Raw genomic sequence first — 16,264 nt, forward strand, 5'->3', positions numbered from 1 at the left:
TTCTCATGTCGTCCAATCACGTGTTTTTCAGCAACACGAGCGGATGAAAAGATACCTTGGCTTCTACAGGGTTACAACAATCAACAAGGTGTGACATTGGATGAGCGAGCGGTAATTATTGGATTAAAGGAGGATCATCAACAAACCCAAGCATTGGACTTACCGATTGATGCCTGTAGATGTGGATCGATTAGATGCTTATCCGGTGGCAGTTCCACACGCAACATGCACAGCAAATGAATCACCACACCCATGAAACGCACAACCTCAACCAGCGTATTCTTCAGAAGCGGCAAAGGACGGCATAATGAAATGCCGCATTGGTGTGGAAAGCATTATGAGACAACAACCTTCGCTGGTACACTTTTCGATGTTTGCTATAGTGGTACGTATTGAGGTACATTTAGCACCGCTTTGACGTAGTACTAATGGGATTGTATGTTTGCAAAAGAGCTTTTTGGGGTCGCTATCAGGATCTACCAGCACGACATCGAATTGTCTTCTTATGGATGGTGTTACTATTCTGTGGATCAAATGGAGACGCATTGGTTTCAACCCTATATGCATTAGTGGACGTATACGATGGTAATTACGATTTGTGTGTGTATCATGTACAGCCGTGATGGCTAGTAATGTCCCCCCAAAAACGTCCTTTCGCGGTATCCCAATCCTTATTGCGTTATGCTGCCTTTTGGGTGCCAAACGATTTCCATACACACGCTATCCCAAGCAACGACAAAGCTAAGTAGTAATGCCCTTTCCCATAGACCACTCCAACCGAAATAAAGTTGCCATCATTAATACCGAAAAACCTTTGGGATATACTAGTCACTGATATTCATTGAACTCCATATAGATCGCGCACTAAGCAGTCATAGAGGATGCAACAGAGATTTATTTTATGCATACAAATGAGAATAAAACTAGGGAGAGGTCTTTGTTGGATGGCTACGTGCAATGTATTCTTTGTAAAGGGTATTTCAGAAGCGTGTGAATGTTTGATCGAGGATAATTTTCAAATCAAGACGTTGTTGTTGGAGGCCGCGGATCGCATCCATGTTGGCTGCATTAGCTGGGTAAATCCGAATACCTTTAAGCTGGGGCGTGCCTTGTACAGCATTCCAAAAATCATCATCGCCGCCGATGGACTCGATTGAAAATGCAACTTGCTCCAAACGTGGAAGCTGTTTCAAAGCCTTCATGAAATAGGTCGATGGCGCGGATGTGCACTTGAGCTCCAGACAGGCTAGATTTGGACATCCTTTGACAAGTCCATCAATAAATCTTTGCATTGAATCATAATCCCACTTGTGGGTAGAGGTGATCATTAATCGTTGCAGCTGCCATAGGTGATGGGTCGCAATGAGTACGTTTTCGAAGTGGTGCAAGTCGCAAATATGCATAATGAGCTCCTTCAACTGTGTGTGCCGTGCAAACCGCTGAAGGTAACGTTCGATGCCGGCTTTATTATGAACGTCGAGTTCCTCATCCAGTGCCAACTCGAGCTTTTTCAAATTGGGTGGTATTGTATCCAGGACTGCCATGTTTCCACTTATTGCATCGGCTGTCATCTTCAATTCTTCTAGCATAGGTGCTTTGCGCGGTATCCACCATCCAGATCCAATAAGGTAGAGCTGCTTCAACCGAATGTACTCGATAGCATAGATAGCATCCTTCTCCTCGTCATCAGGAAAGATATCACATTCAATGCGTGCAAGTGTTTTTCGATGCTCACGTAATTCATAAATCAGAAAAGTCCAAAAGTCTTCAGGTGATTCAGCCGTCTCAATATAGATACTTGTAATGCCGATCTCCTCGCATGGGAGCCCTTGGTCCACGTAGACCAGCTCATCTCCAAAGCCGTCGCTCAAGATCTTCAAACGTTTCATCCATGGATAATAATTCAAGACAACGCCTGTTGCAAACGTATAATCGTTTGGGTAAAATGAAAGCTTTTTGAGTGACGGAAAGCTCTCCCCGATTGCTCTTATGTCGTTTGATTTAAAATGGGCTCCTCCAACACACGTCAATGATAAAGTTGTCAACTTGGGCCATGTCGTACTTTGTAGAGAAATAAGATCCGGAATACGTTGCTGGAATATGTCCAATAGCACCAAGTTTGGGCAAGAGTGCATGACATCAGCAATGGATACGACACTCGTAAAAGAGAGCGCTGCATACAAATGTGTCAAATTGCTGCCGATTGGTATCAGTGACGAAACCAAAGGATCAACGCATTCAGCGAAGTACTCTTATAGATATAATGGTAAATAGAAATCTCATCAAGAAGTGGATGTGGCTTACCCCGAATCCTCAACACTCGTAGTGAGGAAAAATCATGATTGCCCAAGAACGCCTCGAGCCATGTTGCATGCGAATATGGTCTGACATCCAATGCCTTGATGTAACGAGAAAGCTCGACAACGTGTGACAGATTGTGATCTTCGTTGTAGTCCACCTCGAACCGTAGCCCATCCAAGCTTTGAATAAAACGATCGCGCCATAAATTGGATACATGTAAGTAGGGACATGGTATCAATGAGCTCAAAGGAGAATTATTCATGATCATGGGAATGAGAATTGTGATAACAATGTCGATTGGTAGCTGGCTCATAAAGTCGATTCGTGTGCTTTGGCGTTGTTCAGCATCCTCTTTGGTTTGTTGCAGTGTATCATAGCACGTATCCATGGCATCGACCATGTTGAGTCCCTTGCTGCAGATACGAATGACTTGAAGCTGTTTGCCTTGTTCACTGTAAATATTGGCTGCACACAAGTAACCAAGTGCTGAAGAAGGCGCGAGTTGCTGCATGGCGTTGGCATCGCAAAGAGCAGAATCAAAGTGGGCGCACTTTGCCAACCCCATGGCGCGTAGATTCAGAGCTGACAAGATCGATTGAACAGGCTGATGGAGTTGTTGTGTCGAATCGTAAACGATCTTTGCATACTTTTCAGAACAATAAGAACCGAGTGTGGGCTGTTTGCATAAATCATTCCAAGCAGGGTGTGTCATTGTTGGTTGGCAGAGGTGAACAAATGCGGTGGCCATGGCTCAAGCTCCACCCAATTATGAAATTGATTGGCTGCAAGGCTCCCAGCTAACCCAAGAGGCGGCGCTTTATTCCAGCACCTGCACACAACTCTCTTTCTATCCTTGTGGGCCCTCTAAAGCTTTACGTCTACTCTCCTTCCCAGCATTCGTAATTCGTCAACTGCCATCGGATTGGTGCCGACACAGAATGCATCTCCAGGTGACGCGTCATCGCTTTTCTTCTACAGCTTGTTACTTATGCTTGCTGCAGGTCCCTCTTTTACCAAGGCTGTTCCAACTTTCACGTTCAACAATGTCGACTCCTGTGGGAAGCAATCGCGAAGCAACCACCATAGAAAGCTTTGTCAAGATCGTGGCGCACATCGTGGTCATTTGAGTATCCAAAAGGTAGGTAACAAGGCTATCGTTATACATGCTTACCTGCAGGCTACGCTTTTATTATTCAAACTTGTATAGATACAGGTTGCCATGGTTATAAGCATTGCTACGTGGTATGTTATGGGGGGAGGAACGCTGATAAGGTGTAAGCAGTGGTTACTTGATTTAAGCTATTAATCATCATCATTTTCCAGTAGCTACTTTTCCAAGCATGCACGCTACTTATCTATTGGGTTGGATCGTTTCAAAAGTGGATGATGACAAGGTACAAGGTAGTCCCTGCTCAAGGAGCCTTTTCCATCATGTTGCAGCGTATCGTACTGTCATCTATTATATGCATTTTGTAGCTTTGTATGGTTAGATGGAGTCGCTCTATGGCTTACTCAATGAGGAATGGAAGTCTTCAGGTGATGATCATCATTTTGGTTCCTGAGGTATATTTCGATGGCGTATCGTTTCGACATGGCTGCTGATGTGGATAAGATTCTGTTGTCAGTGGATTTGGTATAGCTTGGACCTCCTTGCATTGGATGAACGGAGGAATGGAAATGGTAAGAACACATGGAGTTAGGATATAGGTTATGATGCGTATTGTGGAATGGCCGGTTGTATTAGTGTAGGCATTTCGCATAACGAAATAAAAGTGCACTTGGAGGATTATTGTAAAGAGGATAACAGGATCATTTATCGTTCTTATGGACATGCTGCATCCAAGTATTCTTAGGGCATACATATCAATTTCAATACGACCCAAAATTAAGAATCACACATGGTTCCTTTACTAGAACAATGTTCCTCTTCCGAGTCAACAGTAGGTTGTGCCAAAGAATGGAGACCTAGACTGGCAATTGCAAATTGAGTCATTGTCGACACCAGCCAAAACCTTTCCCGTCGTCGTCGAAAAAAATCAACAGCTCAGCCTGATCCCAGGTTGGCTGGTGCCGACATAGCGAAATTTGGAGTTCGCACCTATCTCACCATAGATGTAGATATGAGGCACAATTGAAAAAGACCACTTTTAAAGTATCAGGGCTTTGTAAAACATACAAGCACCTGTAACTCGAAAATTGTCAATGAAGCACGGGATCGTTTTGGGACCAGCATGCTCAGCATGGTCCAAAGTACCTTGTGTGAAAGTATCAAGCTCGAACTCGTCAATAGCAATTTTTACATTTGTCGATCGCAGCCAAAAAGTTTTATTTTGGTGGGTTTGTTGTAGTGCATTTCGGGACCCGTGCATATCGCGATATGCCCTAGTGCATTTCAGGATTCCGAAATGCACTAGGGCATTTCAGTCCTCAGTGCAGATACCGAAATGCACTAGGGCATTTTGGTCATATATATACCCCTTTACCATTTTATGATAGTGACACCTATATATTCAGAATACATTACCTCCTTTTGTTTGCAATACATGGATCATCTAAAACCTTTAACCTCTCCTGAAAATGACTTCCATTTGGGTTTTCCTTTGATGCGTACAAGTAATTTTGTTATCATTTTACCGGCAAGGGTATGCACCGCAAGGTTAAATAAGGTGAAAAGCATACATGTTTAAAAACTCAAGGATACAATTGGGACTGATATTTATGTATGATAAAATGATAAACTGGTAACCATAATACTTGATAGCACTACATTCATTGTATTGCGACATGCTCTACTGGGCGTCTTGATGATCTTGTTTGCCGTGTTGTATGGGATCGTGTGATACGTCTAGGACCACTTGGGCGTTTGCGTTGTGTCTTGCGCCTTTTGTTATGGCCATTGTCATTGTGGCGGTCATGGGAATTGGTACAACCCGAATGTGTTCCCCGATGGCAACCATCATTGCAATATGCGTTGATGCGTCGACATGGGCAACGATTGGTCTTACATGCAGTGGTGCAATTGCATACTTGAGGTACAGGTGGTGCTTGCGATTGGCGACTTAACCTTGCTGCCTCTCGAACAGAAATTGTTGGCGTGTTGTCGTCGATTGGTGACCTTGCAATGGATTCCAAGTCATGAAACTCGTGGTGCGTGAAATCTTTTAGCTCCCTTCCATGGTAGGCTGTTTGGATCAGGCCATGCTTGCATCGCACTTTATACTTACGACAGCTATTCTCCAAATCAACTACGTCATAAACAATGCAAGGGAGGTACCTTGGGTGACGCTTGCTTCGGTCACGAATGTCGATGTGCACTCCCACGTAGTCACCAACATGATATTGCGGAGTTGGTGGTTGCCTAGCAAGTAGCCTTTATATAACACAATGTGAGTACGTGGTGATGATGGTCTTCAATGGTACACTTACTGTTGTTGAATGGATTCTACGTTGTTGTTGTAGTGTGTTGCTGCTGCATTCCGAATGGCACTATGGCGATTGATCGAAACATCACTAAGGCTGCCACCATCTTGATGATCATCATTGCTAGTAAAGTGCTCGGAATTTGCGTGGCCATCAAACTCTTCATTTCGGGCCAATGGTTCAGTGCTTGACAATGATAAAGGTGAAGGAGGTGCAATGCCATGATCATCGTCACTATTCAAAATGTCATCCAATTCCACTGGTACACGTTCACCATTGACACCAATTCGGTAGGCATGACGAACGTTGGATCTAAAGCTGGTGTCATAGATGCCACGAACGCCGTCGGCATCTTCAATAGGTATGGTCATCAATCCACGGCCGCCGGGACCACGCAATTCGAGAAATGTGGCTGTTGCGGTGTCACCAGATTCACTGTTCGCTGTTTTGATGGCGTCATTAGTAAATCACTTGGCATGTATCCATAACAATAATACCGACTTACAGCTCGTCTCATCAATAACACCATGACCTTCCTCCACCTGCAGACGTTCTGTAGCAGTATTGGCAACAATGGCATTTGAATAGGTATCTTGTTTAATTGGTTGTGTCAATTAAAAACGAAATTTAGTATAGCATGAGCAACTTAATCCCTTACCATTTGATGCATGAGATCCACCTTCATCGTCTCCAAAGCCAATGCTGCCATCATCATCTCCAAAGTCAAGATTGCCATCATCACCATGATCGTCATCCTCTCCAGAGTCAAGGCTACCATCATCACCACCATCGTCATCCTCCGGCTCTGTATCCTCTTCTTGTGAAGAAAGCATTGTATTTGCAACATCCTGAGAACGGCTTTCGTCATCACCTTCTCCGCTTTGGTAAACTTCAACCATTTCAGGGATGGCGTCAACAGCTTCGCCATCCACCACATGTTGCCCATTTAAGGGCCGGTCAATGTATTCTTGGTTAACAGTATCATCCGGGTGAGGATCTTGGCCATACAAATAGCGATACGGGGTATCACGGAGAACTCTGGTCCTTGAAGTGTTCATAGCATAAACCACCATCCCTAGACCTTCAGACCAATGTTTGGGGTCTTCCTCGGTAGCGTTTTGATTGCTAACCCAGGCGTTGAGTTTCTGCACCAGCGTTCTATTGCCACGTTCAATCAGGCCTTGCGATTGAGGATGGCGTGGTCGACCATTGATAAAGCGAAGGGTTGGCCAGTTGGATTGGAGTTCATCTTTCTAAAAAAAAAACATGTTGTTATCGACTCATGCATTATACATCATGCGTTGTCACTATTACCATTGCTTGTGCTGTAAACTCGCCGCCGTTGTCGCTTTGTAAAAAGATTGGAGGGCCAACAAGACAAAAAAGGTCATGTAATTTCTTGCCAACAACGCTTGATTCCTTTCGCAAAAGAGAATACGCCCAAGAGAACTTCGACCGATGGTCCTTGATATGGAGGATATAGCGTGGTAGGCCATCGGGAGTCTCATTTCCACCATAGTCAATCAAATCCATCTATAGTACAATTAACATGAATGATAAGCATTCGATACCTTGGTACTTGAGCATTACGACATACCTGAACAATTTCCAAAAAAGACGAAGCATGAATTGCTTGTGCAGCCCGCTGGGTAACGTTGGGCGCATTGGTCGTTGCACAAATGCTGCAATGGTTAAGTACAAGTTGGACAAACCTGTCTGGGCAATAAATGTAGTTCTTAAGCTATATAGATGTAGACATGTTAGGTACATTTGTAGGCATAATCAATTATCCCAAGAAATAAGTCCCAACCATCATACCTTATGCAAAGTTGCATCCCTACCACCATGACTGCAATCTTCATGTGCACGAGTGACTGTATTGTACAATTGCTCCTCGACTGCAATCATCTTTGTTTCATCACGAAGAAGAGTAACGATAGTAATACCATTCGCAAAAACGGTTAGCTTGAAACGTTCTCGCACCCAGGGACCAAATCGGTTCCCACGCTGATGAGAGTAACGGGAATCCTTAACCAAGGCAAGCAATGGTTAGCACAATTCGATAGCGGACGATTGATGGTAAGCATACCTCCAATACGCCTTTGATGTCATTATACATCTCCTGATTAATAAAGACCTTCGTTCGTCGTGTAGGTGATGCCAATGACCGGTAGTGCTCAAGGAGCTCTTGAAACTTGTTTCTTGACAGCCACGAGCACTCAGTAGTATCGCTGTTCATTTTGAATATGGCAAAGAAAGGAAGCTTGAATACGATGTTGCAATCGCTTATGCCATCAGCCGATATTTATAGCTAAACGCCGAAATCGTATTATGTAAAGTATAATATACCACTTACATGGTTTACATGCTTACGCATCACGATAATCATATGATGACTACTATTACTAGCCTAACGTAACATGAATTATCCTATTCGGGATACGATGACAAAGATTTTGTTATGTAAGGTTGTTCTCATCAGATGATATTACTTTTACTGGTAAGATGACAAAGATTTTATTATGTAAGGTTGTTCTCATCACATGATACTACTTTTACTGGCACGATGACGAAGATTTCATCATGTAAGGTTGTTCTCATCACATGCTATTACTTTTACTGGTAAGATGACAAAGATTTTATTATGTAAGGTTGTTCTCATCACATGATACTACTTTTACTGGCACGATGACTAAGATTTCATCATGTAAGGTTGTTCTCATGATATGGTATGGTATGACAATATCCGTGTTTCGGTGACTTATTCACGTGGTACGCATTATTACTACTTCTTTATTCATCCACGTGATGCGTAACATGTATGGAAAAGTAGCTGGTGTATGTATCCTAAAATGCCCTAGGGCGTTTCGGTATCTGCACTGAGGACTGAAATGCCCTAGTGCATTTCGGAATCCTGAAATGCACTAGGGCATATCGCGATATGCACTGAATCCCGAAATGCACTACAACAAGGATACGGTTGTGTAATCAATAACTTCTTTATTCAATACTGCTTCAATTGTGTTGGCTAATGTTGGTGTGATAAAAGATGTGGTAGCTCCCGTGTCAACAAGGGCCATGACTCGTTCATCCTGTATTGTGATAGGTACCATGAGAGATTGTGCAGTGTCAGTAAAAGCAGCTTTAGCCGTGTGTCAAATGTGCGTACCAGTGATATCCATCTTCTCAAGATTGACGGGCAACAGGTGATCCAAAATCGCTTGATCGCGAGACGACGATGTTTGATTGACGTTGATGCTACGATTGTGTACGACTTTTCGTTGTTGATAATACTCTGAGCACTTGTGCCCTGGTTGATAAGGTGCCTTTTTGCAATATCTGCACAAACGTGGACCCTTGTCCTTGATGGGTGCGTGTTGAGATGTTTGTTGCCGACCTTGATTAAGTTGACGTAAAACGAGACAATCGTTTGCTGCATGACTACCCTTGGGGTGCACAGGGCAGTTTCCATATTGACGTCTTTTGAACGTGCCATCTTGATTACCCATGTGTTGCCGCTTGCGTGCAATAGGTGTTACTTGTTCATATCCATCCTCCATGTACTCTCCCATGGCTCCAATGGCGAGTTGAGCCACCTCATTGATTGACGAAGGCAGGTTTAACTCGAACTTGGTTGACAAAATGGGCCAAATGGTTTCGCGTACCGGCTTGAGTAGGGAGTTGACATAATTAAATGTCGTCTGGGGACTTGGTTCACAGTTTGCTTCATACGCCAACTCTTGCCATTCTTCGGTGTGTAATTTCAATGATTGGCCTGGGCGTTGGAACTTTCTTGAAAGCTCAAATTGCTTGCGATAAATGTATAGTGGATTACCATACATGCGTTGAATTTCGACTTGAGCTTGTTCCCATGTGTAATCACGACCAGCAAGACGTTGCGTTGCCCATTGTATTTGTTGAGAATCCAGGGTGGTCCAGATCAACCTTTCCCAGTGGCGGTTGAGGTCCAACGAACGGCTCCTGAGCTGTGCCTCAAAAGCACTACAGAATGCTTGTACGGACTCATGGATTGTTTTGCTTGCATCTCTCATAGGGCCTCCCTTGATCTGCAACATTGGCATGTTGGCGGGTACTATTTGATCCTCCTTACGAGAATGGCCATGGATAAGGGTATGCTGATAAGCTGAGCGAGCTTCTTGCGCTTGACGGTGATGACGCATGGCTTCTTCGTGCTCGGCTTGTGATTTTCCTTGTGCTTGCAACAGGTCTCTTGCTGTTTGCTCCACGCGTTCGTTAAGTTGAACAAGGATTGTATCGACTTGTGGGTGCTGAACAGGTGGTTGAGGTTCTGAAACAGGGGTTTGTTGCTGTTGAGTGGCACCAGAAGGTTGAGGTACATCTTGAGTGTTTGTAGTTTCTTGCTCTGTAGCAGCTTGATTTGTGTCTTGCGATGCTTCAGCCATATCATGGTCTTCTTGCCGATTCTCAGCAGGTGGTTGGTTGCTACCAGCAGATGCGGCTCTTCTTGTACGGCTTGTCATGGTAAGATAAGAGTGAAGTGAAAGAATAAACAAAGGTTTTCAAAGAGAAAAAATGAGGTAAACAAAGATGAAAATAGCAAATAAAGCAAAGGAACAAAAAATAAGAAGTCTCTTTGAGATTGATGTTTATTCTGAAGACGATGCTCCAGTGCTTTTATATCTTAATTCTAGTATCGTGGGTGTAGTATGCTGGTAGAGAAGGATGAAGAAAGGATGAGTGTGGTGATGCATGTAAATGTGGTCGTATTGGATCATGCGTACGTATGGTGGAAAGTGGGTGAGATGTAAAGATCCGCATGTGCTTGCATTGTTATGATGGATAATGTTTAACCGATAATCTCAATGTCACTTGATATACGTGTGCACCACACTTGGTGCTCCTCTCTGTGATACGATACATGGCTATGCCATCAAGATGGCGCTCAAAACGTTCTCCTTATAATGGAATTATTGTGGCGGCAGCAACACAATCATATGGTGACACCCAAAGTGAGGTTCATATGGTTTATTTGGCGGGATACTACCACGCAATGAGGAGTTGGCCTATTGTACTCTATATGCGACAAAGAATCACGAGCACAGCGATGGAATGGCAATGGTGAAGGTGTCGACTTTGTCACTACACGATTGGTATCGCTGCAATTGCGAAGCTTCATACCTATGGCATCAAGAATGGATTATCACGAGGGACTTTTGGACACTGGTGGCATTTATCACTTGGACTGATTGACAACACACAACTATGACAATGGCTTTATGTCACATGGCGGAACCACAGCACAACTGCATGTGTCTCTTTACGTTGCCATGGCATGCCTTTGGCGGTATGTGCATCAAATGATCTTTGAGAAGGCTTACCTCTTACAATTCGGCATCAACAGGATATTACAATTCAGTGACATGGAGGAAGGAATCACTATTGGCATCTTCAGAAGTCGTTATTGGCGGTGATCGCGTTCTCACACAACACGTATGGTAGCGGATGAGGAGTACATTGCATCTCTTGGCGGCTGCAGCATGTTATCGCTTACTACACTTTCAAATGGGGGACAAATTGGAACCAACGCACGTGCTATGACGTTATATTGGATCTTTTCATCATCTACACTCTATGTGATCAAGAAGGCTATCAACTCATATACACATGATTCGTATGGTGTCACACCAGCATTCGCGATATCAACTACGATTGTTATCATCACTCAAGGCTGGATCTTCTTCACAACTTTATATCAATCCAAGGATGCCTGGTGGCCTGTGGACCTTTTCCAATCATTGGCGGTTCACGCATGGTTATGGTGAACATGACGAGGACCAAAGTACCATTACCAAATCAACAAGGTCGACATTTCGGTCAAAGTCAAGACCAAACCGACCAAGGATCGACCATTAAAAACGTATGTATATGATTCGAAAGCACACCTGTTGCCATGACGCTTACCATAGCAGTATATAGATGCAACCATGGAATGTCGGTACCATAGCACAGCGGTCCTGGCGATGGATTCGGGTTTCCTATGCACAGCAATCGCACGATTCCACATTTGAAAAGATATCAATCTATGGCTCTCTCTCTCTTTTACGCGCATACACGTTCACAAATCATTTCACTCAAACGCTCGATCAACCACAATCACAAACATCAAAGTAAGTATCATTGGGTGAATTGGTTTATATACAAGGTCCATATACTAACAAAGGTGTTATAGAACAACCATGCCGAGAAACAAAGGTCAATGGCATCAAGACCGGTCTGGAGGATATGCATCGCTTTGTCGTTCAGGGTCACAGGGCACCGTGCGTCCATCGATTAAGAGTCGCCTGGCCGTTGGGTGCCGTGCTGAATCTGCTCAACAATCTCGACCATCACTCAAATAAGGATTGGCATTCAATATCATCAAGAAGAAGAGAGCCTGAAAGAAGGGTATGTATATGATTGAGATTATCAAGGATGAAAAGTGAATTCTCATTGTAGGCTCGTACGTAGAAACAAAAAGGAAAAAGAAGAAAAGAAGAAGAAAAGTGGGACTTGCAAGAACTGTGCTAGGAGAGCTAGGATCACGCTGGTATCGGTGTTTGACCACAAACGACCTTACGTTGGCACAAGTAAAAGAATACTCAAAAGCATATACGTGCTCCCCAAGATAATGGGTAAGTAGGTTATGGTCATTTCTTTATCCTGCTATTGCTAATATCATCATCCATAGATTGATCACTATGCACATCAAAGCTGCTTTCAATCCAAGATGGCGTATCACGCTGATGGCACAACATCCAAACAAGAACATCAAGCATCAATGAGGAGCACTGAAGTAAGGGCGAAGAATAATTTCTATCAATCGCCAATGGTTGGAAACAAGCATACAGTGGAAAATGTATATTGGCAAGGACATTGTAAGTATGAAGGATGCGGGTTGCCCTTTGCCAGCATGCATACTAATACCTGGAGCATATGCTAGTGGATGCTGCATTTAGGGGCTATACTGTGGAAAACGGCGGCTGGCTTGCAGCTCTCGTTAACGTATCATGGGGGCATTGCTCTTTGGTGGTAGGAGCACTTGTAGACTGGTGGTGGTCGTCCATGTCTTGCTAGATGTATAAATTACTACACTACTTGTAACAACAATACTGCTTGTAATAATATCATCTATACATCTATAAGCGTATGCATAATAAAGCATGCCGAATTTATTATAGTAGATCATACTTTGCATTACGCTAGAGCATATGTACGAAACATCAACATTCAAATGGCGATAATGCTGCGTATGATGCAGCATGCATGATTAGTTTTTAGTTCAGGTATATCCTGATAGAGAATAAGAACGACATGGTACGGCCTCTGTTTGTTGCTAAATCTAGCATAGTGGTTCACAGCATCTAAAATCCACCAGCTAAGAAGCAAACACAACGACAAAGACCAAGTTGATATGATGAATTAATCCCCCTCCTTCGAACTGGTGAATGGGCGCAAAGGCTACTACCTCCAACGGCATAGTTGATATCCCTTTAGATAAAGTCTTGTTTGATTCGGTCGTAGACGCTTTTACTAGATTCATCAACGTCAGCAGCATCAAGCGTAATTCCCATCCCAGCATAAATATCTTGACCACGCGTGTCTCAGTGAACAATGATTTTCTTTTCTTTCTTACGACAACACTTACTCCATATTACTTAACGACTCTATATGGAAGCTATCCTTTCGCGCTTGACTATGCACATTGCAGCTTCTCCATTTGCCATTAGTTTGCTAAGCAGCGAGCATTATGCACAACGTCCTTTCTCAATCACAGCTATTATTGCACTGACAGTATATCGTATTTTTATTTTGATGGGTTCTAAAACTATCTTAATACCACCAGCGAACCACTAACGTATACAATCCATTAGTATTGCAATCCCACGAGCCATCACCAAACCGACCACGGCTTCATTCAGCATGTCCAAAGTCAAGATTGAGTGCACAAAGACGTGCCAGGAATCTCTTTGACCAAGGATATCCAAAACAAAGCCCATCACCCAAGCCTACCTGAGTAACCGAAACTATCATCATCATACTGCATTTGCCAATTCCATATATACAGGTGAAATCCAAAATATGCGTAGCATCCTAAGCCGTTGCCATGGAAAACAATGGATTCAAAGAGATGATTGTATATGGACGCCCGGTCGTGCTGACTAAAGTTGCCATGAAGCTTGCGATCATTCCCTGGTGATCCGAATGCTGAAACAATCCCATGCACCATATAAGAGGACACGCGTGCTTCGAAGATTTCCTACGGAAGATGATGATGAAGATGATGGTGATGATGAGCAGTATCAATTAATAACCACTGTATGCTCTGCAAGCGTCTCCTGCCCAATATCTTCCACATACCGATGCCCGTGTGCATGCGTTGTGTATCTATCCAAGTCCATAAACCTGTTTGCGTCTTAATAACTCCTTCAAACCATATAGCGTTGTTACATACCTTTTGCAACAGTCAACATGACACCTTTGGACACAGGTCTTGAACAACATGAGCCGTCTCAATTGGTCACAGTCATTATGCTGAATAGCTGTAATCGTCAAGCGGGTGCAAATTGTTGAGGGGCAGGTAGGAGATGAACATAAAGCGCGTACAGGTACCAGCACAGCAAATTAGTAAAAAAGCATGCCTTAGTACTTAATGCACCACTCACATATGTACTTGCAGACATACTTAAAGAACGACTAATGAAACCCTCACACCGTGATGATTCAATACAATGAATGTCATCGCTTGCCATGCCGTCTTGTGGTACATTTGCAGAAGGTTAAACGGCTGATGGTGATTCGTAGCATTGTATCGATCCACGTGTCAATGTAATTCTCGTTGCCATGCACTATATCCGTGTTGCCAGGTAGCAGGTACAGATAAACCTCATGAACACGGTTGCTGCTAATGCTGTTTTCACCCGTTAATCATCCTCCTATGATCCACTCCCTTGCCTTCAGTACCACTGCTCTTTGTACATACCATAAGCCGAAACATCCTCTCATGCTCTGTTGTTGCCTTGCTGGCACGTGATCAAGTCGCGGATAAAGGTTGCTGCTATTGAGTACAAGAAACACGCCTATAGAGCACATCAATGAATCCCTTTGCTGCACACGTTTCCAGTCATCTTGCCTACCCCATCAACAGTGCACCTTTTGCCCTTCTTGAACAGAATCTCTTTCCACATTCCTCCTCAATCTTGAAATTGTCGACATTCCGGAAAAAAGAAAGGTGTGAAAAGGCAACCATATCAGTATACACAGCGAACAAGGACAAGCCTATCAACACGTTGCTCACCTTCATTGACACGCTTGCGCATATGAAGTTGGCTAATGAGGGGCTCCCATGTCGAACCACGATCGCGCTTGTTGTGAGGTCTGGGCAAGAAGTAGCAAGGAGAAGCTGAGTAGACAAAGCACCCCTTTTGACACAAGGGTATGGAAATTAGCCACTGCCAATCTTACATGAATGCAACATACACACCGCTCTCGCAGCCGACGCAACCAATTTTTCCATGACAACATGTTTTACTATTGTTACCCTTCAAGAGGTGCCTGAATGAATGATGGGGCGCTCATCTATATAAAGTACAACAGATGAGACACGTTACATCGCATGTAGGAGGATAATAGTATTATTGATATGGGACATAAGGAAAGCTGTATAAATAAAAGGCAATCGCGTTAGTAATGGTATTTTCTGTGTGTTCAATCTTGTTTCAAGGCGGGGTTGTTATTGTGGTACTTCCATTGCAAGTTTTTTAGGCTCGTGCTCGTTATCTATCTTGATCGCATCCGCTTGTCTCTATAATACAAACAGATCCAGCTGCAGCTTCCGATCTATTAAAGTATGATTGAGGTGATTGAGAATGAGCCAAGACAACTTTTCATATAGCATCATGTCTACAGCATAACGACAGCCATAACCCAAAATCCCACAATGAAGCATGGGCTCTTTTTGGAACCAACGTGCTAAGCCCAGCTCAAACAGCCTTGTGTGCCAGTTTCAGGATCGAACTCGTTAATCTCAAATTTGGCCATGTCACCACCCGCCAAAATAAAATCAGGTCGACCTCTTCAAACTTTTTGGGTGGGACCGACAAATGCAAAAATTGCTATTGACGAGTTCGATCCTGGAGCCTTCACACAAGGTACTTTCTACCATCCTGAGCATGCTGGTATCAAAACGAGCCCATGCTTCATTCAAAGGTGTCGAGTTACAGACGCGTGTATGTTTTGCTATTATAAAGGTGGGTCTTTTTCAATTGTGATTCATTTACATTTATAGTGAGGTAGGTGTTAAAGGCGATGTTTGTATACGAAAGCGAAGAAAAAAGGATTAAAAGAGCAATGGATGATATGGGTACACTGTATCACGGTCATTCATACACTGCGAGCTATAACCCAATTCCACCCAATTGAGCCCATTGTGGATTTGACAACGTGTGGTGAATGCGCCTGCTCCAAGGTTCAGATCCATGGTTTAATTACATTGATCCGAGCCGATTTGGATGAGCTACGCTTA

At 43.5% G+C, this 16,264-nt stretch overlaps 4 protein-coding genes across 4 annotated transcripts; 1 reads left to right on the forward strand and 3 right to left on the reverse strand.

Annotated features, from left to right (window-relative positions):
• Nucleotides 1–980: 980 nt before the first annotated feature.
• On the reverse strand, nucleotides 981–3,013 carry O0I10_011540 (uncharacterized protein; the record flags this gene model as incomplete). The annotated part of the gene is made up of 2 exons (XM_058491505.1): nucleotides 981–2,251; nucleotides 2,305–3,013. The coding sequence occupies 2 exons, from the start codon at nucleotides 3,011–3,013 to the stop codon at nucleotides 981–983; spliced, it is 1,980 nt and encodes a 659-aa protein (XP_058337715.1).
• Nucleotides 3,014–5,723: 2,710 nt separating this feature from the next.
• On the reverse strand, nucleotides 5,724–7,960 carry O0I10_011541 (uncharacterized protein; the record flags this gene model as incomplete). The annotated part of the gene is made up of 7 exons (XM_058491506.1): nucleotides 5,724–6,163; nucleotides 6,227–6,313; nucleotides 6,380–6,974; nucleotides 7,036–7,254; nucleotides 7,319–7,462; nucleotides 7,540–7,749; nucleotides 7,811–7,960. 7 exons carry the CDS (start codon nucleotides 7,958–7,960, stop codon nucleotides 5,724–5,726), a joined length of 1,845 nt encoding a protein of 614 aa, XP_058337716.1.
• A 916-nt stretch (nucleotides 7,961–8,876) lies between these two features.
• O0I10_011542 (uncharacterized protein) lies at nucleotides 8,877–10,223 on the reverse strand (the record flags this gene model as incomplete). Its single annotated transcript, XM_058491507.1, has 1 exon — nucleotides 8,877–10,223. The coding sequence occupies one exon, from the start codon at nucleotides 10,221–10,223 to the stop codon at nucleotides 8,877–8,879; it is 1,347 nt and encodes a 448-aa protein (XP_058337717.1).
• A 1,304-nt stretch (nucleotides 10,224–11,527) lies between these two features.
• Nucleotides 11,528–12,101, forward strand: O0I10_011543 (uncharacterized protein; the record flags this gene model as incomplete). Its single annotated transcript, XM_058491508.1, has 3 exons — nucleotides 11,528–11,620; nucleotides 11,680–11,870; nucleotides 11,933–12,101. The coding sequence occupies 3 exons, from the start codon at nucleotides 11,528–11,530 to the stop codon at nucleotides 12,099–12,101; spliced, it is 453 nt and encodes a 150-aa protein (XP_058337718.1).
• Nucleotides 12,102–16,264: the final 4,163 nt, after the last annotated feature.

Source organism: Lichtheimia ornata (genome assembly GCF_029851405.1).
Source record: "Lichtheimia ornata isolate CBS 291.66 chromosome Unknown scaffold00093, whole genome shotgun sequence".
NCBI classification, from domain to species: Eukaryota; Fungi; Mucoromycota; class Mucoromycetes; order Mucorales; family Lichtheimiaceae; genus Lichtheimia; species Lichtheimia ornata.